Here is a 24,580-nt window from a genome sequence, read left to right as displayed (position 1 = left end):
CTGTGCCAACTGCCCAGAGTGCCCGGTACTCCCACCCTGGCCAGGCTCCACACACAGCCCTGGTTGCCACCAGAGCCCCTCTCATACTCTCTCGACTTTGACTGTACCCTCTGGTGATGGAGCCACTGCAGCTGCATATCACTGGGCGGAGATGTCTCAGGTCCGACTGGGACCCGGGCTCCCGCAGACCCGGGCTGGAGCCACAGAAAGCTGGAATTTAACCTCGAGCATGCGGAGCTGCTTGTCAGAGAAGCTGTGGGAGTAAACTGCCTCTTACCACTCCTTGTTGATGACAACAAGGCTGAACCTGGGCAGTGAGTGCATAACAGCCACCCCTGTGGCTTCTGGCCAGAGCTTTTGTCTGCCTCTTCGCCCTGCAGGGCCCTGTTGCCTGTCTGGGAGGGAGCCTGGTGAATGGTGGGCCCAGCTCAGTGCAGAGTGGCAGCTATTTCAATGCAAAAAGCTTTTCTCTTTTAGGAAAAGAATGTCAGGCACCAGCTAGCACTGGGGGTGATGCTGGATTGGGGGCTGGAGGAGGGAATGGAAGGTAAACAGGAGCCTGAGAAGCTCTGGGAGAAAGCCGGGCGCAGGTTCTGCTTAGTCTTTCCTTTTCTTAACCCCTGCCCCTGCCCACTTTGCCCTGTGAACAGACCACACTCTCCTGCTGGAGTTTCTAGCCGGAGGGGTGGCCCCTTAGGTTCTGAGGGGGCTGGGGTCTGCACTGGTTCTGTTGTGCGTCACCTCCCAGACTCTCGGGTGGAGGGCCACCCCAGCCAGAGTGGCCAGCCTTTCCCTGACTGCTTTCCCCAGGTGCCTCCGAGAATCCCCCGACACCGGCCCTGGCCGGGGAATGAAGGTGTTGAGCTTTGGTAGTCGCCGCTCGAGGCCCACATCCCGCTGAGTCTAACAGGTATTGCTGGGCCCTTGCTCTTTAGCCTTGTGCTGTGTAATCAGCAATGAGTAAGGCACAGTTCTTGCCTTCACTGATCGGTGGAGACAGGTGTGTAATTGCATGCAATGCACCGCATCGCTGCAGTAGTTAGAAGTGTGTGCGAAAAGTAGTCTAGACTTGGAGTGGGCGAATGGGTTGTCGGCCTGCCCAGGCTGATGACTGGGGAGGTGCACTGGTCAGGGAAGCCTCCATTCAAGCCGGCTTTTAAACTGGAAAATCTCCAACAGTTTTTCAATGGGCAGACTTTGAGAGGAAGCCCTGTGTCACAGTGGCATGAAGCCAATGCTAGGGCAGAAAGGAGTAGAGGGTGGTGAGCAGGGGGTGAGGCTGCAGGGGGAGATCAGGGCCAAAGCTAACAGGCTATCACATACCAGCTGAGAAACTGGGAGGCAGCAGGGAAGAGCCTGTTTCAAACCTCGTCGCAGCTACCCGGTGCAGGGTGGACTAGTGGGCAGAGATGGAGGAGAGGGGCACTGACATAGAGGGCAGAGACCTAGAACAGCAGATGGGCTGAATTAAGGCCATAGCAGGGGGTTAGAGAGGTTTTAGCCAGCCTTGGGACTGGTTGTGCATAGAGAGGAAGAGGTGGCACCTCGGAGGCAAGCGGGGGGAAGGACGAGGGGTGTGGAGTTAGGCACTGAGTGTCCTGAACTCACAGGACAGAAAGGGAGGTGTTCAGTGAGAAGTCAGTGTGTAGGCTCCAAGCACAGGGAGCAGATAGAGTGAAGGAAACCTGAGCAGGTCAGCCTTGGGGGGCTACTCAGGACCAGGAGCCAGGGTTGGAAACAAGGGGCTTCCCTTTCTAACCTGGGGGCATCTCAGCAGTTAGAGGAAGGGGTTGGACCTGCCAGTAGATGTGTTTTAGAAGCATCCGGGTTTCCAAAGGTTTTGATCCCACAGGTCTGGGTGGGGCCTGGGGCTTGGTTTTAAAGCCTTGGGCTCTGGGCTTCTGCAGTGAGCCAGGTCCCCATTGCATTAAGGGAGGGCTGGGCAGGAACCAAAGGCCACACAGCTTTGCCTCAGGCCTATGGAGAGACTGTCTCCAGCACACTGTCACATTGTATTTATTCATTCGACAAATATGTACTGAGCATCCACCAGTGTCAGGTACTGGGGTCCCGTAGTCCCTGCCCTCTGAAAGCTGACACTCTAGAGAAGCAGGTCCCAGGATTTGCCACCTAACTTGAATCCCTCTGTCCAGCCTCGGGTGGTGGCAGGGCCTCTGGAGGCCCTGGGCCAAGCTGTTCTAAGCTGTGGGGAGCTAAGTGAGAAGTCCCTCCAAGTGCTGTCTGAGCTGGCCAGGACTAAGTGACCACTCGGGGCTCTTTAGCCGACAGGACCTTCCTGGGACTATGAGATGTCAGAGACACCAGGTAGTGGTAGTAGCAGGAGATATGGAGGGGGCTGAGTGGGAATGGGCGGGGCTCTGGGTGGTGAAGATTCAGTGGCCATGACCTCTGCTGAGGGTCTTGTGTGTGCCAGACCTTGGGCATATTATGTACCTCACCTCACAGATGAGGAAACAGGCCCACAGGAATTAAGTGACATGTCCACATAGCAAGAGGTAAGGTGGGATTTGAACTGAAATCTAACTCCATAGGTCTGTGCCCTTGAACCTTGGGCAATGACACTAGAACAAGATGTGGCTTAGCACCTGCTGGCCTACAGTGTCAGTGAAATCAAACAAATAAAAACCAAACCTCAGCGTGGAGGTTTCTGGCCTGGTCCAGAGCTGGTGCTGACTCTGAGCCCTGGAACCAGTGCCCTTTGTGAGGCGGCCCTGGGAGCTGGCAGTGGGTTCCATCCTTTTGCTGGGGGAGGGGCAGGTGGAAGCCAGGAGCCAGGACCTGAGTAGGAGATGGTTCTCACCATGCTGGGGGCTCTGTACCCCAGGGCTGGGCTGAGCCTCTTCCTCCTCTACCTCGTCTTGGCAGCTGCACTCCTCCGCCCCCAGCCACTGAGGTAACTCCCGGGAGCACAGAGTCAAGGTTCAGCAGGGCCCAGGGCCTGGAAGGTGGGACTCTGCCGTGTGGCCACCCTCCCTCCCCTGCCAGGAGAGGCTGGCACCATTACCCTGGTGTGTATGGGGGCTCGTGCAGCTCCCTACCCTGAGCCATTTCTTACTTCAAAGTGGTCTTTGGAGCTAGGGCTGAGCACCCCAACGCTTCCCACAGGCCTCAGCGATCTGTTCCCGAGGAATTTTCAGCTCCCCTGGAACTCTCACAGCCACTGTCCGGCCTCGTGGATGGTAGTATCTCTCATCTCTCCTCCTCCCCCTTCCCTGCACTACCCTCGCCCCTCCCTGAGCGGAGAGACATGCCCTAGGGAAGGTACCTGGGTCCTCCAGCCTCGGGGTCTTCTCAATTCCAAACAGTATCTGTTCAGGGGTGACTTTAGTGGATTCAAAACCAGACTCTCCCTCCCACGCATACTCTCTTCTCTCTCTTTAGACTATGGGGTCCGACCTAAGCACCCATGGCCACGAGGGCCTCGACCCCTCCTCTCCCGGGCCCAGCAGCGCAAACGTGACGGGCCGGACATGGCTGAGTATTACTACGATGCACACCTGTGACGGGATCCCCTTATAAAGCTATTCTGTGCAGCAAAGCCTTGGGCTTTCCTGGGATGGAGATGAGCTGGGCATGGGAGGGGTCAAAGTAGACACATCCACTTCAATCCAGACAGGAAATGGCACTTTAATAGTTGTGGCCAGGGTGACAGGACCGAGATGGGGCTACAGCCAAAGCAGCCAAGAGGCCCTGCTGGCCCAGGCCGGTCTAGAAGGCTTCTTTTCCTGCCCGGGCGGGGCCGTGCTGTAGCTCTCTCCTTCCCTGTGAGGCCCCACACCTAACAGGGGCCAGCATGCCCATGAGGTTGGCGGGGGAGCCATCCAGAGGCCACATAAGTGACAGAGCTGGGAACAGGGACTGCACCTCCACCTGCTGCCGTTTCCTTACTAGAAAGTCCTCAGGAGGCGGCTGGGCTCAGCTTGACCTCGGGGCCTTTGGTTGGGGTTGGGAGTTGGGGGCAGGGTGGGCACTCGCAGGTGGCATGGGCTTCATCGAGGCAGAAGCCAATGGCGAGGGAGCCAGAGGCCCTGGCAGGGGAAGCGAGCCCCAGGATGGGATAGAACCCTCTGCTCTTGGGGTGGGCATCCTTCCTGGCCAGAGGCCCAATACCCACCAGCCCCACTCCCTCCCAATCCCCGGGCAGCCCGCTCTGTCCTCCATAGATGAATCTAACCCCTTATATTACAATAAACTGCATTTACCTCTCCCCGTAACCCCCACCCTCCCCCACCCTCGGCCAATGGCCCTCACTTCTCCATCCTCTGGTGGTGGCGGGTGCCCCTCCTCAAGCAGTGCCACTTCCTGTCAGCAGCCAGGTGTCCTGGCACTGGCCTGAGAGCCTGGGGGATGCAGAGGGCGAGGCAGCGCTGCTACTCCAGGTAGATATCTTCTGTGGGGCAGGTGTACTCCACAAACTGCTTGTAGAACTGCTGAAATGCTCTCCTAGGAGGTAGGCAGACACACACGCTGACTAGGGAGGAACAGGAACTCAACCCAAGTTTTCCAGCTAGAGCCTCGGTGTCCCTGGGTGAGACTCCCGTTCCTCCAGCTGGAGCTGCTCAGCTTTGTTCTCTACAAATTCTGCTTCCTGAATGAGAATGCAATTGAAGAAAGGGTCCAGCAGCTAAAAAGTTTGGAAGCTGCTCCTCAAGACCACCAAGGCCTCTCTCCAGGCCACCACACTATGACCTGGAGGCGGTGTGCAGAAATGGGGAAGGACTGAGGGATGACGGTGAGCACAAGGAATGTGCTCGAGGGCCAGGGAGTGGGGCTAGCTGGCAGGCCTAGCACTTGACAGGAAACACACATACGTACCCCACGGATTCTGCCAGGACTTTGGTGGATTCTTCAGACACAAAGACATGGCAGGCAAACCGGTGGTCGGCGGGGTGCTTGGTGATAAACCCAAAGTACCTGTGGGAGGACAGCAGTCTGGGTAGGATGGGGCTCAGACCACTCCAGGCTCACTCTCACCCTACGCCCTGCCATAATGGCTCCAGGCCCCCAGACCACACCTTGACCTCTGGTCCCATGCCACTTACTTGTTGTTCTTTGGGTGGTAACCGCAGAAAGAGATGTTTTTTAACTGGAAAAAGTGGCTACATTTATTTCCCTACAGGAGGGAAGAGGAAAAGAGGGTGGTTACCAGTCTGCAAGGCGCACAGGTGGGAAATCTGGTGGGAGAGCCGAAGGCAGGGGCCAGAGTGGTCACCTTGGCCTCCTGGGAATCATCAGCCTTGACACCTATCTTCACGCCTCTCACGCTGATCTCTAGGACGCAGCTGGAGGGCGGGTTAAAGTGCACGGTGAGCCGGCGGGTGGTGGCAATCTGTGGGTGAGGAACAGGAACATCAGGTGCTGGGTGTCCCTCTCCCCAGGGGAGGACGTTAACTGGGCTAGGGGTTGGCACCCACCCCAGGGAAATAGGGAGTAGTTACCTTTTGCATAGCGGCACAGAGGACGTCATTGCCCTTGTGGTAGGGAACCTGGACTGAGCCCAGGAACTTTACCCGGAACTGGTCCACCCAGTCGCTGTTTTTGGTCAGGGCTGGAAAGCAAGAATGAAGTGAGGAGTTGGCAGAGCCAGTACAGGGTGTTAAAATCCATGGATGTCCCAACTTGGCTGGGCCTCACTTTGTGAAATGGACCCAAAGTCACCTCTGCTTAGCCCACTCCCTGGGTGGTTGAGATTTGGAGCACAGGTTCACCTGGCAGTAAATCGGGGAAGGGTAGGTGGCAACAGGCAGGGGAAAAGGAACACTACCTGCCAAATGTTCAGGTTCCTTAGTGACCTCGATGGCGTAGTAGGCAGGAAAGATGCCCCGGACCCCCGTGCGCATGTTGTAGGCCTCGTACCAGTAGTCCTCAGCCTGCAGCTCCACCAGCAGAGGATCGTCCACTTCTAGCTCAAGTTCGTCTTCATGTCGAGGCACAAACCTGTCCCCAAAGAGGGCACGTGAGGACTTTACCATCAAGGCATCTCCAGCCAGGCCATCCATCTACTCTGGGGTCTGGGAGCTGCACTGGCATCATTATTAGTTCAATAAACATTTGCAAAGCTTCCAGTGAGCCTGTTCAGTGCTAGCTCAGGGGGAGACCAAGGTCAATCAGACATGCATCTGCCATGGATAAACTCACAGGCCAAGGGAGGAAGTGACCAGAGCCACCGGTAACACTGTGAGAAGTCATGGGAAGCAAGCACTTCCACATGGAGGAGGGTGAGGGCTGCGGTTTTGTGTGGGGTCAGGCATCATTTTTGCTGGGCACCCTCCTGGGCTCCACACCCTGGTCAGATCAGATGCCCAGTCCTGAGCTCCAGTAGCACAGCAAAGGCCACACTGCACCGAAACCACCCACTCCATCACCACACTCTGAGTTCCCAGAGGGTGGACACTGTCCCTGGGGCCGAGTGGAAGAATGAATGCCAGTGGTGGGCCATGGGGTAATGGCAGAGGCAGGGAGGGGGTGGCCCAACTGTTGCCTGGCCAGCCCAGCTCAGGTGCTCCTACCTGAATATGGCCCGGTGGGTCTGCTCCTGCTCCTCCCCGTTGATGACACAGGAGAAAAGCCCAAAGGATTCTGCACCTGTAGGTGAGGGGGACGGGCTGGAGGAAGACAGTCCCAGCTCTGGTCGAGGTTTGACGGGCAGGTAGAGAGCTCCCAGGCCTTACTCCTTAAACCAGAAGGGCCTGAGGCCACCTCCTGGGAGTATCCTCATTTTGACTCTCCCCACCAGGGCCTCCCTCAGCTCCCCACTGCACACTCACTGGAGGATCGAGAGCGGCCACTCATGAAGACGTTCAGGAACTTCTTGGAGAAGTGGACGTCGGGTTCGTCGGGTGTGGAATCCTCAGAGAGGCAGGCGGAGGGCCGTGGCCGGGGGGCCTCCTCATATTCCTCCCCGATGGCCGACTCGTAGGGTGAGGAGGCCGAGGCGCAGTTGTCATAGACAGTGGCTGAGTCACTCTCATCGCTGTAGTCTCCGAAGCATGGCCGCAGGCTCACAAGCTCCAGCTGCGCATGCTCATCCACCACCAGCGTGTACTTGACAGAGTCGTAGGACAGTGCGCTGGTGTCCGAGCTCAGTGAGGCCCGTGGAGGGGGCGGTGGCTCCCCCAGGCTCCCCCGCCACCCTCCACCTGGTGGCTCAACTTGCTCTGGGGACGACAAGCAGTCGAATCCCTCATCCTCCTCACTGATGGAGGGGTGTGGTCGCCCTACAGTTGAGGAGTAGGCAGCAGGGTCTGGATCAGAGCTGACTGACATCCGGCTCTCAGCTGGCGGCAAGAAGGCGGAGGTGGGCTCTGCAGGGTCTGGGGGCCTCTGCACTGGTGTCAGGTAGATCTCCTCAGTGGCTTCTAGACGCACATCTGCTTGGTAGTGGATACGGTCTCGATGCGAATGGCCCCGGCCACCAGGTGGGGCAGCAGGAGGGCCACTGGGAGGCGCCATCTGGGTGGCAGCACTGCGGCGGCAAGGACTATCGGTGGAGGTGCCTCGGTCCTTGGTGGGGGCGGGGCTGCTCTGGGGTGGCAGCTCATCACTCAGGCAGATGTGTTCATGTGGAGGTGTTTGCTCCCCTGGAGAGCAAGCCGGTCAGTGCTGAAGGCAGGTGCCCTCACCCTTGACTCCCAAGCTACCTGCTCCCTCCACTCAGCACGGCCACTTAGCAACAGGCCAGCCCTGGAGCCAGCCTTCTCATTTGTGTCACACCTGACCCCAGATGGGTCTATTCAAGGGTGCACGATAGATAGTTTATCTCTACCTGCCAGCTGGAGACTGATGGGTTTGCTCTCTGCAGTGCAGACTGGGTCAGGGCAGGTGGGAGTCCAGGTAAAGGAAAGGGTCCTGACTTACCTGTCTTCAGGGGTGAGGATGATCGAGACACTCGATCCTGCCAACTGTGCTTCTTGCCCAGAGAATTATTATTCAGCGTGTCCTGTGCAGAGAACAAAAGGCCCTGTGACAGAAGCGATCAACAGTACCCGGCACAGGGAGGCCCTGGCCCTGCCCCCATCAGGCCATCCCTAGGCTATTTGCTGCACCCCCACCCTGACCACTTGTCCAGGGTCTCACCGCCAACCCCCTCTGGAGCAGGCAGGAAGAGTGGCAACTCCCAGCCCTCCAAGCCATGCCTATTGGCTTTAGCTGGGCCTCCTCCTGGCTTAGAGAAGCTGGCCAACCCTCAGGGAGATATTCTTATCAGTCTCCCCAAAGGTGGTGATGGCCACTGTGTATAATGGTGAGAGAGGGGGGAGGTGGAGGGAAAAGCAGAAGCCACCTGGGGACAGCCAGACCCCCAGTCTCAAACACTGAGGGTTTACATGAAAATGCTCACTTCCATCCCAAGTCCCCTGGAACTAAGGAAGCTACAGCCTAGGGAAGGGGCAGGGACATTCTAATAGAGCCTGAAAAAAGCACGAGGAAGGGTCTTCCCAGCAGCTGGCCTGGGGACTGGGATGAATCATCCAAATGACAAATCCATAACATGGTTCCCTCACCCCCCAGGAGCACATGACTGAGGGATGACAGATGTAAGCAACCCTTCTTCCTGGATCCCCTGGACTGCCCATGCCACAGCCTCAGCCCCTCAGAAACCTCTCCACAACGCCCACATAAAGTCTCCCTACACACAACTTAGGTCCCCTCCTCTGGGAACACCCTCACAGATCTTCACATTCATGAGTTTGGGAGCCAAAAATCCACCCCAGAGGATCCTGGGAAGGGGACCAATCCTTTCCCTGCAGCACCCTCCATCAACATCCCCTCCTCCCTGAGCTCCTCCTCTGTACCCCTCTTGACTGGGCTTGGAAGACAAAGGGCCACAGCCACTCTCTCTGACCCTATTGGCATCCAGCCACCCATCCCAGGGGCCCTAGGCCCCCAACTTAGCCAAGCAGCTCCTCCTCCCATTTCTCTTGTCTGCCTTCTGGGAATGCTCAGCTGCCCACATTTCAAACTGGCGGATGCCCCTGAGCTCCCCAACTCTTTAAAATCTCCCATGATCTCCCACCACGCGGACCACTTCAGATGCTCTTTTCTCCACATCCTGCTTCTGCCCCACCTTCACAAGGAACCCCATACCCTGAAGAGGAAAGCCTGCCATAGCCTGAAGTCCAAGCTCCAAACCCTTGCAACCCCTCAAAGGCCTGTTCTCTCTGTCTCCCACTTTTCTCCTTCCCGGATCCTTCCACTGTCCCTCTCCCTCCCCACCTCAAGAGCCCCCGTCTCTTACGACAGATCCTGCCTGCCTCCGAGAATACTTCCTTGGGGACCTCCCCCTTGGGAAGCCTTAGAAGGTCTCACCAGGCCAGAGACTTCTCCCCGAGCCGGACCCGCAAGTCCTCCCGCAACCCCTTCCTCGCGTCCCCACCCTGCGGGCCGGGCCTGGGCGTCCCTTACACCTCCCGGGACCGGGACCCAGGGTGCCGCCCCCTTAGCCCTGCCCCACACCGCTCCCGCCTCACCTGAGACCGCGGCACCTGTGGGAAGAGGTTGAGCGTGGTGGGCCTCTTAGGCCGGTATGTGTCCCCGCCGCCTTGGTCCTGTCCCTGGCTGCGGGGTGCCGGCTCCTGGCGAGGCTCGGCCTCGGGCGGTCCTGCTCCCGGCCGCAGCGCCGCGCGCTCCTCTTCGTCGTCCTCCTCGTCGTCCTCGGCGCCGGGAGTGTCCCCCGCCGCGTCGATCAGGTCCATTTGCAGCATCTCGGCCTGCAGCCGGCTCCCCGCGCCGCCGCCGCCCCCAGACAGCAGCCCTGCGCGCGGGGGCTGCGCGGCGCGGACGGAGGGGCGTCAGGGGGCGGAACCGGGGCGGGGCCGATGCCGCCGCGCCCCGCCCCCTTCCCGGGCGAGTCCATTCCGCGGCCGCGAAGGGGTGACGAGGAAGAGGGGCAGAGGCCTGGCGAAAGGGGGCCGCGCCCTCTTGCTCCCCCGCGAGGATGCGCGAGGCCGCCTACTCCTCACTCCAGCTGGCGCTTTTGACAGTCCGCACCTTTTCCCTCTCCACCATCCTCTCCTTCCGGACTCTTTGCACCCTCCCGTTCCCTTGGCAACGGCCAGTGACCTCACCGGGGTTGTAAGCCGAGCCCAGAGTGAGGTCACTGCTGTTGCCATGGGGACGCAGGGTCGCCAAGGAGTTCGGGCCCCACAAGGGACTGAAGTGGTGGTGTTATTTGAAGGGAACAGAGAGAAAAACTGGGAGAACAGTCTCAACCAGGCGAGGGATTGCGGGAGGACCGCAGTGCGGACTGGAGCACCCGAGCGCAGCGGGAAGAGGGATGCTGAGGTCGAGGGGCAAGTGGTGGTTACTTGGGCAGGCAGTGGAATCCCCGATCTACAGGCCGGGCCCTCCAACCTGAGATTTCCCATCAGGCTGGCCTAACCTTGATAGTTCAGAACCCCGTTCTAGATCCACTACTGCAACTAACTCCCTGGCACCTTGGACAGATCCCCACCCTCCCGTTCTCTCACCAGTTAACTGCCTCCCAGCTTCCTAGAGGCGAGGACTCACTGGCAAGAGTGTGTGTAAGCCTCCCAGAGATTGTCTAAGGCCCCACAGAGTACACTGCTAGCTAGTACTGCCTCAGGGCCCTGGCTGGTTGCAGGACTACCCTCTCTAAGGCTCTGCTTGTTGTGGGGGAGGGCAAGATAGGGTGTATGACCTTAGAGAAGCTATGTCTGGGCCCTGGGGCCATTCTTCAAGTCCAGAATAAGTGGCCTCTGCTTCCACGCCTTCTTGGCCTGGCCAGAGGGTGGAGGGTTGGGATACAAGGTATTGGAAGGTTATCTTCCAACTTTGGTTTTCTCTTGAGTGGCAGAGTTTACAGAATCTCTGGGGGCAACAGGATGTCAATACAGAGTCAGAAACCTCACTCCCAACTCACATTGCAACTCTCCTTTGCTAACCACTCTCCTAACATCCTGTCCACTTTGGCCACCCTCCTGGGGGCTGAGAGAGGCTCTGGGTTCCACAACTTAGCCCTGTGCTTTGCCTTCCATTTCCTGACTAGCACCCTGTTCTTCTTGTTCTTAAAAGACATAGGGGATGTCTTTTCTGATGTCTTTTCTGACCCAGGCTCCCCAGATGCTGAGGAACCCCTGGCAGGATTCAGAACTTTAGGGACAGGAGAGAGCCATCTGTCCTATGACAAAGCTACAAGGTCAAAAGCAGCAGCAATGCTGGGTTAAACCTCCAAAGAGGCCTTTAAGACTGCGGGCCAGAGAGGGTCTGCGAGGTCATGTGGTGTGGTTTGGTGCAATGGCAGCTGAGGGAGTGCCTTGGCTCTTTTTTTCCTGCCCCAAAGCACTGCAGATTTCATCAGACTCCACCCTGCTCTGGCTCAGGCCCTCTGCCAAGGCCACGACCGAAAGGATTTAGGGTTGTCCTGAGCCTTCCCTTAACTCAGGCTCTAACTACAACCTTCCTGGAGCTCAAGACCTCCTTCCCTTGCCCTTCCTTCCCTTATGGGCAGTTGAAGGAGCTGCCTCCTGCCTTAACTCCTGGCAAAAAAGAAAAAAAAAAATTCTGATTGAGTACCCAAGATGTGCCAAGCATTGTACTGGATATTTCCTGCATGTTATTTCATTTAATGAGGGTGTGGTTCATACCCTGAAAGCCCCTTTGTAGGTTTAGGGATGCCCTCAATTCTGTCCCTACTCATCCTGCCACCCCACTCAGGGGCTACTGGGAGCCCACCCTTACCCGTAAAGACAGGGTGTCTTTGCACTGCAGGCTGATGCCACACTCATCGGTGATCTCTGAGAGGTCTTCATCCTCAAACTCCTCCAGGCTGATGTCATGGGTGAGCCTGGTGGGGACAGAAAGCCAAAGTTACAACACTGGAGGACTGCTCAGCCCACTGAGCAGTACATCTCCCAAGGGGCAGCCCCTCAAAGGCAGACCACAACCCCCAGAGGATGGGACTTGGGGTGTACCTGTGCCAATGCAAGGGATAAATAACAGGAAGGGAAAGAGTTTGGGGCCCATGCCAAAAGGCAGCCCTCTTGGAGTGGCAGTGGAAGGAGAGGGTCCAGGTTACTCCTGCTCCTCCCGGCTGGAGTTGTCCATCCTGTTACCAAACATGAGGCAGTGCCTGGAAGGCCCAGCTGGTCAGAGCCTCCAGTCTGCCAGAGAAATGCCTCCCAGGGTCAAGTCAGGTGCTAAGGCCAGTTCACCCACGGAGAATACAGAGAGTTGAGGAGAGACTCTGTGGGATGCCTGGAGTCGGGGGGTTCTCTGTGCAATCACTGCAACAAAACCCAAAGCACTGGCAGAGGCACTTCTCCAGCCCCAGAGGAGTGCTCCGCACCCCCAGCCTGGAAGACCCACACTGTTTGAGCTGTGGAGCAATGAAGGGAAATCTGGTGTCAGTGTGGGTAGTTTCAGCCTGTTCCAGGAGAGACTACGCCCCTGTTCTGTGTTCTGGGTCTCATCTCTTCAACCACAAAACCGCCTTGCCCAGCATTCAGACCCTGAACAAGAGGGTGCACTTCTGGTCAAGGAAGACCCTGGGTTGGGGGCTGGAGGTGCCGTGAGCTCAGGAGGCAGACCAGAGCACTTCAACACCGGAACACTAACAGGCTTTCCTAGAACCTCCCTATCCAACAGGCCAACCCCGCACCCCACCCCACTGCCCTGCCTGCTGGCCCCACTGCACCTGCTCACCCCCAGCCCTGGGCTCCACCTGGTTTGGTGTGCATGGGACATTTGGGAGAATTCTGTTGGGGAAGTTGGGGAGAATTCTGAGCCTTTTCCCAAATAAGACCAAGAGATTGAGGCTTAGAGCAAGAGAGACCCACAGTCCAAGGTCACCCAGGAGAGGTGGTGGCCCAGCCCCCAAGGGAGCCAGGAGGTTCACACTCTCTGCCTCTTGCTTCAGTCAGACCAAACAGAGCTCGATGAAGCTGACCCCCAAACTTCCCCCCTCCCCACCGGCCCCCTACACCCCTACCAGCGCTCCCACTGATCCTCCAACCAGCTGTCATTGTCTGGGCTCGAATCCATCTTCAGCACCAGCTGCATGGAGAGCCCGGCCCAGCCAGGGGGCTGCGGGAACCCAGGGCCGCCCTTTCATGCCCAGAAGGGTAAGGGGGCCAGGGCTCAGGGCAGGGCTGGGGCCTCGGGCCTCTACAGCCGGGGCCTGCCTTTTTGCATCCTGCCGGCTGCAGAAGCCTGAGGAGCTCATTAAAAATAGATGGGCCGGGAGAGGAAGCAGCGGCTGCCGACCCGGGCCCAGCCCCAGCTCTTCCCAGCCCAGCCTTCAGCTGCAGGCAGCTTCCTCCCCCGGCCCGTTGCGCTGCAACCGCTGTCGCTGCCGCCTCCCCCACGGGATCAGGTTACTGCAATCGATGCCACCGGCTCCACCTGCCCTTCCAATGCCCCTGTCGGGGGCCGGGGTGGCCCCCGTCCCTGGCCCAGGCTTACAAGCGGATGGCAGAAACCTGGGCTGTTTTCCCCCCAAAAGCCACCCCCTGATCTGCTTTAAAGGGCCAGCACCACACTCAAGGTGCCTGATGGCCAGATTGGGGTGGGGGGGCTTCCAAAATTCTCCATGAATGAATGGCTCATCCATACTGCTACACGCTCAGGCCCCATAGCTCAGCAGGGAGGCTTCTGTGGGCCCAGGTGGGGCGGGTCTGGGCTGTGTCTACTGCCCTCTCGATGCAGGACAGAACCCTGACCACGCCCAGGGCTCCATCCTTCAGCACTCAGGAAGTGTCTAAGGGCACAGGAGGCTCCATATCCAGGATAAGTACAGACTGTGTGGACTCCTCTTAGCAGGGCTGGAAGGGCGGCCTGGGAAGTAATGAGCTTCCTGTCTTTGTGGAGTGACATAAGCAGAAGCTGAAAGGCCCATGGAGGGAATGGCGGACGAGTGGCCTGGAGAGACAAAGTGCTCTTTAAGGCTTCTTCTGGCCTTGAGGATGGTAGGTTCCCAGGGCTGGGGGAAGGTGTGGTATGGAAGTGGGGGTAGGCAGGGGAGGGCAGCCCAGCCCAGAAGCCAGAGCAGTCCTGCTTAGTCTGGTTAGCACAGGGTGACAACTCTGGCCCCAGGATGACAACTGAGTGGCCGGCGCTAAGTAAATGGTTAATACATACTGCCTGCCTGGACAGTCACAGAGAAGGCACCTCTTGGACTCAGCCAGCATTAGGGAGTCGCAGGACCACTGGGTATCTGACCCAGAGGTCCCCTCAGATGCTTCCTGCTCTGCCAGTGACCCCTGTGCACATCCGCATCTCCTCTTCCTCACTGCCTGGCCCTAGTCCAGCTCCTGCCACTGCAGCCCCAGACCTCCCCACTGGCCTGACTGCCTCAGTCTCCCCACGCCTGCACCACTCCACCCACCTACCACTATCAGGCAAAGCTGCCCGAAATACCACCCTTCTGTCTTCCATTCAGGGTTCCCTGCTGGAGGCCGACTCCTTGGCCAGGCTCTTCATGTGATCACCTGTGCCTCCTGCACCTGCCTCCCCAGGCTCTCAACCTGCACTTGCTGGAAGAAGGCTCAGTTAAGCCCACTCCTCCAGGAACCCCCCATGGCCCTCCACGCCAGTGCCTTACAGTCCTTCTGGCCACACTCACTGACCCCTGTCATCCTCTCCCTTGTGGTTGGTGTCGCCATCTGTGTGGATGCAAAGTAGTGTGGTGGAGTAGACAGAACCAGGGCTCCATCAGACACCCCAAGCCTGCTTCAAAGGTGGACGGAGCGCATCTTCTACCCTGTGTCCAGCAGGTGATGAATACATCTAGATGTATGTCAACTGACGTCCTTAGTCTCCACCCACTCCTGTGAGGACAGGCCTGCAGGGTCTGGCTTGGATCTGGGCTGGGAGCTTCCCAGCTCATCTCCACATCCTCAGCATCACCCAAGATTCCCACTTCTGGGGACCGCTGGTCTGTGGGCAGGTGGGGACAGCTGTATCATCCTTTACAGATGAGAGAGCCGAGTCCCCTGGGCAGTGGTGGAAAGAGCGCTCTGCCAGGGCTCAAAGGCCTGCACTTGATCCCCAGCTGCTGTGGGGTGGGTTAAGGTTGCTCCCTGTTTTCATAAGTGAGGCAGGACAGTAGACTAGTCACCGTGTCAGAGATTAAATCTCGACTCCTTCACTTTTGAGAAGTGGCCGCTCCATGTTCTGAGCAGCAGCTGTGCCCTGGCCACCAACCTTCTTGATGCCCTGCATCTCCCTCAGTCTTCGCTACAACCTCTGGAGAGGGTTTATTGTGCCCATTTTCCAGATGGGGACACTAAAGCTCAGACGTAAGAAGCTGTAGGTCTCTGGTTTCCCTACCTATAAAATGAGGTCACCCACATATGCCCACCCATCTCAAGGGTACTGGTGAGGAGTCACAGAGAGAAGCGTTCGTGAATTAGAGTGCCGTGAGCAGGTCAGGACCCAGGATGGAGAAGTCTCCTTTGTAACTCATCCTGCTAACCCTGCCCGCCCAGGCCCTGCCCTCCCACTCGCTCCAGGCACTGGACATGTTAAGTCTCCTAGCCAAAGCCCCAGACACCCTTCCTGGAGGAAAAGCCAAACATACCCTTGGTCCCTCCAGGCTTGAGGAAGGCAACCTTGGGGGAGGAAGGGAGAAGAGGAAGGAAAAAAGGAGGGAGGTTCCCTCCTGATCCCACCACCCACCTTCCCCATGGAAACCTGAGCCCTGAGCACCAGGGGGCCAACCAAAGCTGCATCCCACAACCTTCCCACGTAGATCTCCATCCCTGGCCTCTAGATCTGGAGACCTCAGCAGCCACTGCTATCAATCAGACCTGCTCACCTGTTCGGGCGAGACGTCCCAGAGGTCTCATCCATAATAACATTTGGTGACTGTGTCGTGAGTTTGGTCTCTTGAGACCACTTGACCTTTGGCGTCTATCTTTAGATTCGAGGCCCCCTCTTCCTGCATAACCTTATCTCCTCCTACTCCAAGGCCCCAGTCCTTCTGGCCCAGCAGGCTCCTCACTGCATTCTGCACATGCTGTTCTCCAGCCCCCCCTCCCCTCCCTGAGCGCTCCTACATGAACAAACATGCCTTTTGTGTTCTGATGTTTATTGCGTGGCCTTTTCTGTCGTCATGTGCTGCCATCTCTTTCTGTTATCCTTGTTCCACCTACAGCAGACCTACCCCTTTCGAATTGTTGTCTCAGTGCAGTAGCAGGCTGAGTTAGAAGTGTATGCAAAATAAGAAATAAGTGGTAAAGTACCGAGGCTTTAGCTGAGCAAAGCCACATCTGAGCCAGTCATTTGGCTGTCCAGGGGCCATTCTCGTCTTCCTGTTCCTGGCTTTCCTGGAGTGAGGTTAAGATGCCAGCTGAGTGACCTTGGGTCCTGGCCATGGTGCATGGGCCCCTCTCTGGACAGAGAGCATCTGCGGTCCAAGGGTCCAGCCTCTCTCTGCCTTCTGAGTGCTGAGCAAAGAAAGACTTGGCTCCCAGAGGGTTCTCAGGACACTTGTGGATCAGATGCTAAACCTCTAAGCGGGCTCCCCATTTCTCTCTGGCTCCCCTAAAGGCCACTCTCCACTGGGCAACCAAAACCATCTGAAAAGCAAATCTGGCCTTGTCACCCCTCTCCAGCTCAGAATCTGTTAATAGCTCCTCCTGGCCCTTAGGGAAAGTGGCTGAAATTCTCACCTGTGGCCTGAAGGTTCAGCAGAGCTGCCTCTTCCTTGTAGCTTATATCATCACCCCTCCACCCAGCCCCCACCTCCCCACCGCCCAACTCTCTGGGCTCCTGCCCCACAGGCTCCCTCACTAAAGCCTTCTCTGACCTCCCTGATGGGGCCAAATGATCCCGCTACTGGCCTTCCTAGTCCCTCTTGCTGGTGGTTCCAGATCATTATGATTTTACCTTTGGGTTCTGCAACACTAGTAGGCTCCCTCTGGAGGCAGTTGGTTCATGAGGGTTAGATCATGTCTCTCTTGATCAACATGTGTGGTGCCTAACTTAATAAATGTCATTGAATGAATGAACCACTGGAGTTCCCAGGTCTTTCTAGATTTTCTCCTTGAAAATCTCTAAGTCAGTCCCCTTTCAACTCAACTTCCTGTATCCCCACCTCCGGCGTAGTCTGAAGTGGAATGTGGAGGCCTCTGGGAAGAACGGTCTGGCTGAAACAGCGGGGTGGGGAGAGCCAGGTCCACCTGTATCCTCCAAACCTTCTCTCCACCCCACTCCAGCTCTGGGTGGACACAGGCCAGGCTGGGTTTGTTCCTCTGGTCTAGAATTCCCTTCCCGACCATGTCCACACTGGGGTCATCACTAATGGAAAACTGAATCCAACCCGAGAAACACATCCGAAATCCATACTTTGGGTTGTAATGTGTCCAATCTGTTTAAACTCCTTGGTGCCCATAAGCAGCAAGAACTCTGGAATCTGGTGATTCAACTTCTGAGAAACAATCCCACATATGGAAAACCTTATACACAAAGATGTGTATTGCTCACATCAGCAAACAACCAAACACAACCAAGTAGCCCTGCACTGGGAGGCTGTTTAAATGGCGGCCATCCAGTGGATGGAATATTATGCAGGCTTTCGGACGAGAATTATAAAGTCTGTGTATTGATGTGGAAAACAGCAACTAATGTAATGAGCAAAAAGAATGTGTGACCTTACGGTTTCATGTGATGAATCACACACAGGAAGAAACAGTAAGTCTACGGCCATGCCACCCTGAACATGCCCGATCCGGTCTGATCTCGGAAGCTAAGCGGGGTCGGGCCTGGTTAGTACTTGATGGGAGACCACCTAGGGAAGACCAGGTGCTGTAGGCATAAAAAAAGAAACAGTAACACAGACATGGTTGTGAGATGTGGTGAGACCTGGGGAGATCTTTTCTCTTCAGCTCTCTATGACACACTTTCTGCACCAGGTCACACTGGCCTGGCACCAGGCTCCTAGTCCTGGTTCTGGGCTGCCCGCCCTCTTACAGAGCTGTGAATATGAGGGCAGAGGCCATCATATTCACCCTGGCACTTACTCCCCATCCTTGCTCTAATTCGTGCACAAAGCCCAAGACCCGGTATATCGTAAACACTAAATAAATGCCTATTAAAAGAAGTACTGTTTGTGGCACTGGATGCTCTGTGACAGCACCATGTGCATCTCCAGTGCCAGAGCAAGGCGAGACCCATAGCCAATGCTCCTAGAGATTTTCTGAATGACTACAAGAGTGAGGCCAGGAGACAGAGATGGCATTCTAGAATGGGTAAGAACCCCTAGTGGGGATGTCGGTGACCCAATTTGTGGAATCCACTGGGGCCCCCAGCCTCAACTAGCCAGTCCCAACAATCCAGAGACCAACTTTAAGTCTCTGAACATCAAAGAACTGGGGTGGAAATCCTGCCTCGGCCATGTCTGGGCTGGGTGACACACATCAACACTGTCCCCACACTGAAGGTTCATCAGGAGCTGGCCAGGAGAGGCTGCCCAGGGATTGGGCTGCAGGTGGGGTGGCTCCTCCAGCAGCAACAGCTTTTCCACCCCTGTCTGCCCATTAAAATGGGGCTGACTAAACAGTCACAGGGATGGCATTCTTCATCCCGGTCCTGGGCCAGCTCCCTTCGCTCTCCTCTCTGCTGGGGAGCAATGTTCTCTGAGGCTTCAGTGGCCGTCTCTCTAAGATGAGACTCCCAGGGACTTTGGCTCCACCTGATTCTCTCTGATGAGCTCCAGACCCCAAACCAACTGCCTGCTCGAGTCTTCCAACTGGGTCCCCCAGTGACCACTAATCTCATATTCAACAGGTCTAATAGTAATTTCACTTCCTTGTCTCCTAAGCCTCTCCCATTGGGTACCATATCCCCAAGGGGCCTAGCATCATCCTGGACACCTGCCTTTCCTCCTTCCTTATACCAGATCCCTCACCAACAGGTCACCCTCTGAACCCTCCTCCGTCCTCCCCCAGCCTTCCTCATCTGCAGGATGGCCAGCAATCTCCTTGCCTCCCCATCCACTCCCTCCCTAGCAGCCAGAGTGATCTTCCCAAGACATTGATTCGATGCTGTCCCTCCCCGCCTAAACTCTCGCTGTTCCCACTGCTTGTCGGTGAACAGGCCAGGGACCCAACATGGCCTTCAAGTTCTGCATGCCCTGCTACCCACACTCGTGCCAGACGGGGGGAGGGGTGGGCGGGCAGACACCCTGCCTGCTCTCTCTTGTCTTGGGCCCTTCGCCTATGCTGCCCCCTCCTTCTTTATCCCTCCCTTTTTGAGTGATACTCACTTGCCCACCAGGCCTGAGCTGGGAGGACCCTTTCTTGACCCACTGACCCCCAGGCTCCTGACCTTAGTTACTGGACCTACCAGCCTATCTAGTAAGGCCTTTTCTCTCTGACTTCCCTCCGTGTCATCACCTGCATGATGACCAGACCCATATCTGCCTCTGGAGTGTCTGTCTGGTGAGCTTGGCAAAGTGCAAATGTTTGTTGAGTGAATGAAGGACTAGCCAAGCATGTCCCCTTGTGAAGAGATAAGTAAGGAGGTTCCTGCATCTCGCAGTGACCTCTCTCTCATCCCTGAGGCACTGTGGTAGGGTAAAATTACTACCATCCAAGGAGTCATGAGGCCAGGGCTCTGGTCCAGCTTTGCCACTAACTTGCTGTGTGTTCTTGGGTAAGCCACTCAGCCTCTCTGCTTCCTCCAATGTAAAAGGGGAGGAGGTTGGTTCTGGTGAGCTGATTTCTAATGTCTCTTTCACCCATTAATCCAGGGCAGGCTGTTTACTTTACTTTTCGTGAGCATCTTCTGTCTCTCCCACATTTGGACTATCCAACTGCCCTCCCCTTCCTTCCACCTACCCAGCTCAATGTTGCCATTGCATCAGTTTCTAAATTCTCTCATGGAGTTTTCTTTATATAGGCATACCTTGGAGATATTGTGGGTTCGGTTCCAGATCACCGCAATAAAATAAATATTGCAATAAAGTATGTCGTGAACTGTTTGGTTTCCCAATGCATATAAAAGTTGTACTTACACTATACTATAGTCTACTACGTATGCAATAGCATTATGTCTAAAAAAACAAGGTACATACCTTCATTTAAAAATACTTTATTGCTAAAAAATGCTAACCATTATTTGAGCCTTCAATGAGTTGTAATCTTCTTGCTGGTGAAGGGTCTTACCTTCAATTGTAAAAAACGCAAAAACACTGTGAAGTGCAATAAAATGAGATGTCTGTAATGAATATGTTATCACTTTAATATTAAATTTTAATAATAATTTATACATGTTACAGAATAATTTATACTTGGAAAAATAAGAAGTAACAGAGAAATATGCAAAATAAGTGAAAATCCTTTCCCCATACCATAGCCACAGATAAATTATTAGTAATTGGTTGGAGCATTTCTATAATCAGAAAAAAAACACATATTTATTTAAACCAACTACCAACAAACAAAGGTTCCTGACCCTTCCAGGTCCACACCATGCTTACCCCTTCCACCAGCTCTCCCTCAGTATTCCGGGGCTCTCTGTTTTCAGGGTGGCTCTGAAATCAGACTACCTGGGTTCAAACCCAGCTCTGCCACTTATCTAACCTCTTTAAGCCCCAGTTTCTTCATCTGCAAAGCGGGCTAATAACAGTACTTGGTTTATACAGTTCTGGTGGGAACTAAATGCTCTTGCACAGAAAGTGCTCAGAACAGGGCCTGAGCGAAGCCGAGTGCTTCCCAGTGTCGGCGCTCGCCACTGTTACTGACAACTGTTATGCTCTGTACTCCAGGGAGGTGGCGTCCAATTTTATACTTTACTAAGTAATAAACCAATAAAGCATCACTGAGCACCTACTCTGTGCTGGGCACTGGGCAAACCGAAGTTTAGGTATTGACACCTTATGCCTCCGGAAGCTGACAGTGGTGCCGGGGGCACCACTTAATAGCATGTGCACACACTTAATATCAACAACAGCACCGACACCAACAACATCCCTGCCCGAAAGAAGCTCTCCACGGCCCTTGAAACCCTCAACATGTGTCATCTCCTCCAAGTCTTAAGACCACCCTATGCAGGGCAAGGGCCAAAGCCGGCAACACAGAGAAGAAACAGAGGCTTGGGGGGTTAACTGCCCAGTCTTAGGGCACGTAGCTACGAAGGCTAAGCCAGAACTCAAACCCAGGTCTGTTGGATCCATGACTCCACCAAAGAGCCACAAGAGAGCAGTAACCAACCAGGGTTAAACCTAACTGGGCTAAGAGCTCTGAGAGGCGGGATAAGGGAAAGGACGGGGAGGGCTGCTGGAGTAGGCAGGGCAGGCCATGTGGGGCTGGAGACACTGTTCTTATTATTCCCACGGGCCTTGTCTCCACAGGCAGGCCACAGTGTCCTGGAAGGCTGGCCCACGCCTCAGCCTTGGCATACTGCCACCCTTGTCCACCTGGCCCAGGGCTGGACACTCGCTGGCTGGTATCGACCTCGTCATCTCCTCTCACTAAAGTATCCATGACGGCTTGCCTGTTGGAGAGGGCAGGGGAGGCAAAGCCATCCTTTGGGCCAGAGGCAGGGCCTGGAGGTAGAGTGAGTTGAACACACAGACCTGGGTTCTAGTCTGGCCTCAGGCTTTGACTTCCTCGGGGTGCTTGGGCAAGCCACCCTGCCTTCCTGAATTTCAATCTCCCCATAAAATAGGCAGACTGATTCCCACACCCAGCATGGTTATGAGGGCTAAGTGAGCCAGCACTGGAAAAATGCTTTGAACAGTAAGGAGCTATATAAATGCCTGCCAGCACAGATGGAGGCCTGACACTTGTTAAGCATGATCTTGGCATATATTAAAGAATCAATATTAATTAGCTCACCTAACACATGGGACTCAGAGAGGACAAAAACCTGCCCAGGTCATGCAGAGGTAGAGCTTAGGTCCCTCTAAGCTCCATGCTCTTCTACGGCAGCAGGTCCTCCTGGTAGGAAGGCAGTGTTTGCCTGTTTGTGTGTCATGCCAGGTGGAGTCAGTCTCAGACCTCGGCCTCATTACTCTGAGGTACTACCCACAAAGGCTCCAGCCTTCAAGCGTTCAGGCTTGGCCTCCTCCATCTGGTCCCCTCTCTCTGTTCTTCCTGTCTCAGCTCAGGGTCTCAGGGGAGACTTCTAGTCCTGATGATGCCATTAGACATCCACAGGGTTCCCTGCCCACCTGAGGACCAGGGAGCCAGCAACCCCTTGCTAAGAAAAAGGGCTGGCGCCAGAGCCCAGCTGGGGCCTGACTGGGGTGGGAGCCCCAGGAGAGGGGAAAGCGCCAGCTCATTAGATGGAGAAACAAGGCCATATGTCTAGGTCTCCTCCTAGGCTCTGGAGCAGTTACACCGCCTTATCCTTCTCTCCAACTGGGGCCGGGATTATGGGGAAGGGACATCAACCTTTCCCCCACGACGCCCACTGCCCAGCTCTCTGAAATCCACCTCCCAGGTGCCTAACACCAGATAGGGGGCAGGGACAGGGGTGAAGAGGAGCTCAGACCAGAGGCCTGGGTACTAAACCCTCCCAGGGACTCTCACCCTCCAGTGTCCCTGGCTATGCCTGGGCGGTCCAAACCAGATTTCCCTTCCTATGGTAGAGCCTAGGATTTCTGGATTGAGACTGAACCTTTCGCACCTGCACACACCTGACAAGGTCAGGCAGGGCTTGTCCAAATCCACAGAGGGCCCTGGCCTGGGAGTCAGGCCCCCTTTGGCCAGGCGGTGCCGGGAGAGGGGCCCACAACTTCCTCCTTCCTGCACCAAGGTTGCCCGTTGTCCCAAGAAACTGGGACCCGCGGGACACCTCTGCCTGCTCCCATCTCTACTCAGAAGCCTTGGGATTGAGCACAAGCAAAGCTCAGCCTTCCTGCCTTCTCTGGGGTCTCAACCCAAACCCCAGATCCCCAAGTGGGGAGAAAAAGCAGCCTCCGCGTCCCCTCCTCTAATTTCAGCTCAGAATCTCCTAGGCTAGGACATGGAATGGCGGAGGGAGCTACATCAAGGATATGCAGCGACTATCAGTCTGGACTTGAGGCTGAGGAGGATTCTGGGGACTCTAAGGAAGAGACCCCATCACCGGGCTGCCCTCTCGTTTCCGGGGTCGCGCGCGCGCGTGTGTGTGTGCGCGTGTGTGTGTGTGTGTGTGTGTTGAAGGCTGGGGGGTGGGGGGAGCCTGAGCAGATCAGTCCGGGCTGAAGGGCGGGGCGCGGAGGCCGGGGATTCTCACCTGAAATTGGGCGGTGACGCGATGTGCAGCCCCAGAAACGGGGAGGCGGCAGGCGGGGACGCGGCCCCCCCGCCTAGGCCGCCGCTCTCTCGCTCCGCCATTCTCCCGCACAGCCCTGGCCATCCGGGCGGAGCGCGGCGCGGAGGCGGCAGTGAAGGCGGCGGAGGCGGTGGACGGGAAGGAGGCGGGGGCGCGGCGAGAGGTCGCCGCCGCCGCCGCCGCTGCCGCGGGGCTTCGGCTGGGTGGATACGGCGGGCGCACCTGCGCAGGGCAGGGCGCGGCTCCGGACCGCGCACCGCTTTCGGTACTAGAGCGAGCGCCACTGCGCGCGCCTCCGGGCCCTGGCTGGGGTCTCGTGAGCCCCGCCCCTGCCCCGCCCCCGGGCCCGTGAGCCCCGCCCTCTGGCGCTCTCCGAGGTGCTGAAGCCGCGGCCCCTGCGGCCCCTGGGCTTGGCCCCAAATCCTATACTGACTCCTCTGTCCCCTTGTTCCTCTCGCAAAGCTATCTGTGAGCTCTGCATTCAGGGTTGGCCCAGCGCCCTGATATCAGGTAACTAATGGTGGGAGAAGGCAGAGAGGGTAGGAGGGTCCTGGAGGAAGGCAGAGGAAGGTGAGAGTGTGGTGGGAGTGGGCTCCTAGAGCAGATGGGTTTGGAGTCAGGTGGTGTGAAGTCATGGCCTGGCTCTCCAAGTGAATAGATGGTGTGGACTTGCACTAGTGATATAACCGTCTGAAGGTTTGGTTCTCTCATCTGTGAAATGGGAACAATAATGGTCCCTCTCCTGGCTGTAGTGAGGATGAAACATAATATAAATGTACTGTCACCAGAGGCTAAAACAACCCATCTCCTGCTGGGGTCCAGGTCTCACCTCATCCTGTCTCACCTTGAGGGGATCCACCCAAGGACTCTCTCTAGAGGGTCTTCTCTCTAAAGACTGACCCAAGCCCTGCTTCAGCCTCAAACAGCTTCTAATGGTGAACTGAGCCCTTTCTCTTGGCTTCTGCTGCTCGGCTTCTCCTTTTTCATGTCAGGACTTTCCCAGATTTCTCCCTCTTCTAACTTAGCACCTCAGCTGCATTTCCTGAAGAGTACTTCTCTTTTGCGCCCACAGACACACCATAGGTGGCTTCTCACATTCTAAGACTTAGGGCCTTTCCTTCTGACCCACAGTTGACTTCTTGGGATTCTTTTGGTGGTTTTTCTAGTTCCTCTATCCCTGTTAGGTTCAGGTTGTGATTTCTTTCTGGTCTTCTCTCCCCTAAGAGCCTGTGAGTCTTTTCAGAGAGCATGGACTACTGGACATGCAGGTGCCTGGCCAAGTTTAGGGCCCCAGCTTCAGTGGGTCACAGAGGCTCTGGTCAAAGCTCACTGGCTTCTC

General features: G+C 56.2%; 2 protein-coding genes and 1 pseudogene across 3 annotated transcripts; 2 read left to right on the top strand and 1 right to left on the bottom strand.

The window, feature by feature from the left end:
• The first annotated feature begins 1,367 nt into the window (after positions 1-1,367).
• FREY1 (Frey regulator of sperm-oocyte fusion 1) lies at positions 1,368-6,084 on the top strand. Its single transcript, XM_039868103.1, has 3 exons — positions 1,368-2,914; positions 3,127-3,200; positions 3,403-6,084. The coding sequence occupies exons 1-3, from the start codon at positions 2,811-2,813 to the stop codon at positions 3,522-3,524; spliced, it is 300 nt and encodes a 99-aa protein (XP_039724037.1). The 5' UTR covers positions 1,368-2,810; the 3' UTR covers positions 3,525-6,084.
• Positions 3,631-23,418, bottom strand: MAPK8IP1 (mitogen-activated protein kinase 8 interacting protein 1). Of its 2 annotated transcripts, none has more exons than XM_039867962.1 (12): positions 23,203-23,418; positions 11,719-11,824; positions 9,489-9,785; positions 7,879-7,960; positions 6,789-7,601; positions 6,531-6,606; positions 5,786-5,958; positions 5,460-5,569; positions 5,234-5,350; positions 5,064-5,134; positions 4,837-4,935; positions 3,631-4,464 (listed from the first exon to the last, which is right to left on the bottom strand). In XM_039867962.1, exons 1-12 carry the CDS (start codon positions 23,301-23,303, stop codon positions 4,392-4,394), a joined length of 2,118 nt encoding a protein of 705 aa, XP_039723896.1. In that variant the 5' UTR covers positions 23,304-23,418; the 3' UTR covers positions 3,631-4,391. The 2 variants fall into 2 exon arrangements, with proteins under 2 accessions (XP_039723896.1, XP_039723905.1); XM_039867971.1 differs by lacking the exon at positions 23,203-23,418 and adding an exon at positions 12,968-13,053.
• LOC120610686 (uncharacterized) lies at positions 17,675-17,793 on the top strand (annotated as a pseudogene).
• Positions 23,419-24,580: the final 1,162 nt, after the last annotated feature.

Source organism: Pteropus medius, unplaced genomic scaffold (genome assembly GCF_902729225.1).
Source record: "Pteropus medius unplaced genomic scaffold, Ma_sr-lr_union100, whole genome shotgun sequence".
NCBI lineage: Eukaryota > Metazoa > Chordata > Mammalia > Chiroptera > Pteropodidae > Pteropus > Pteropus medius.
Note: the sequence above shows the minus strand (reverse complement) of the source record. Positions and strands in the feature narration are given on the sequence as shown.

What these genes read in the sequence shown, in the direction of transcription:
- MAPK8IP1 (XM_039867962.1), bottom strand. Translation starts at nt 23,303, where the DNA reads ATGGCGGAGCGAGAGAGCGGCGGCCTAGGCGGGGGGGCCGCGTCCCCG. An exon ending in ATCCTCACCCCTGAAGACAG is followed by an intron (nt 7,602 to 7,878) that starts GTAAGTCAGGAC and finishes CTTGCTCTCCAG; the next exon opens with GGGAGCAAACACCTCCACAT. An exon ending in ATGATTCCCAGGAGGCCAAG is followed by an intron (nt 5,135 to 5,233) that starts GTGACCACTCTG and finishes TCCCTCCTGTAG; the next exon opens with GGAAATAAATGTAGCCACTT.
- FREY1 (XM_039868103.1), top strand. Translation starts at nt 2,811, where the DNA reads ATGGTTCTCACCATGCTGGGGGCTCTGTACCCCAGGGCTGGGCTGAGC. An exon ending in CTCCGCCCCCAGCCACTGAG is followed by an intron (nt 2,915 to 3,126) that starts GTAACTCCCGGG and finishes CGCTTCCCACAG; the next exon opens with GCCTCAGCGATCTGTTCCCG. An exon ending in ACTGTCCGGCCTCGTGGATG is followed by an intron (nt 3,201 to 3,402) that starts GTAGTATCTCTC and finishes CTCTCTCTTTAG; the next exon opens with ACTATGGGGTCCGACCTAAG.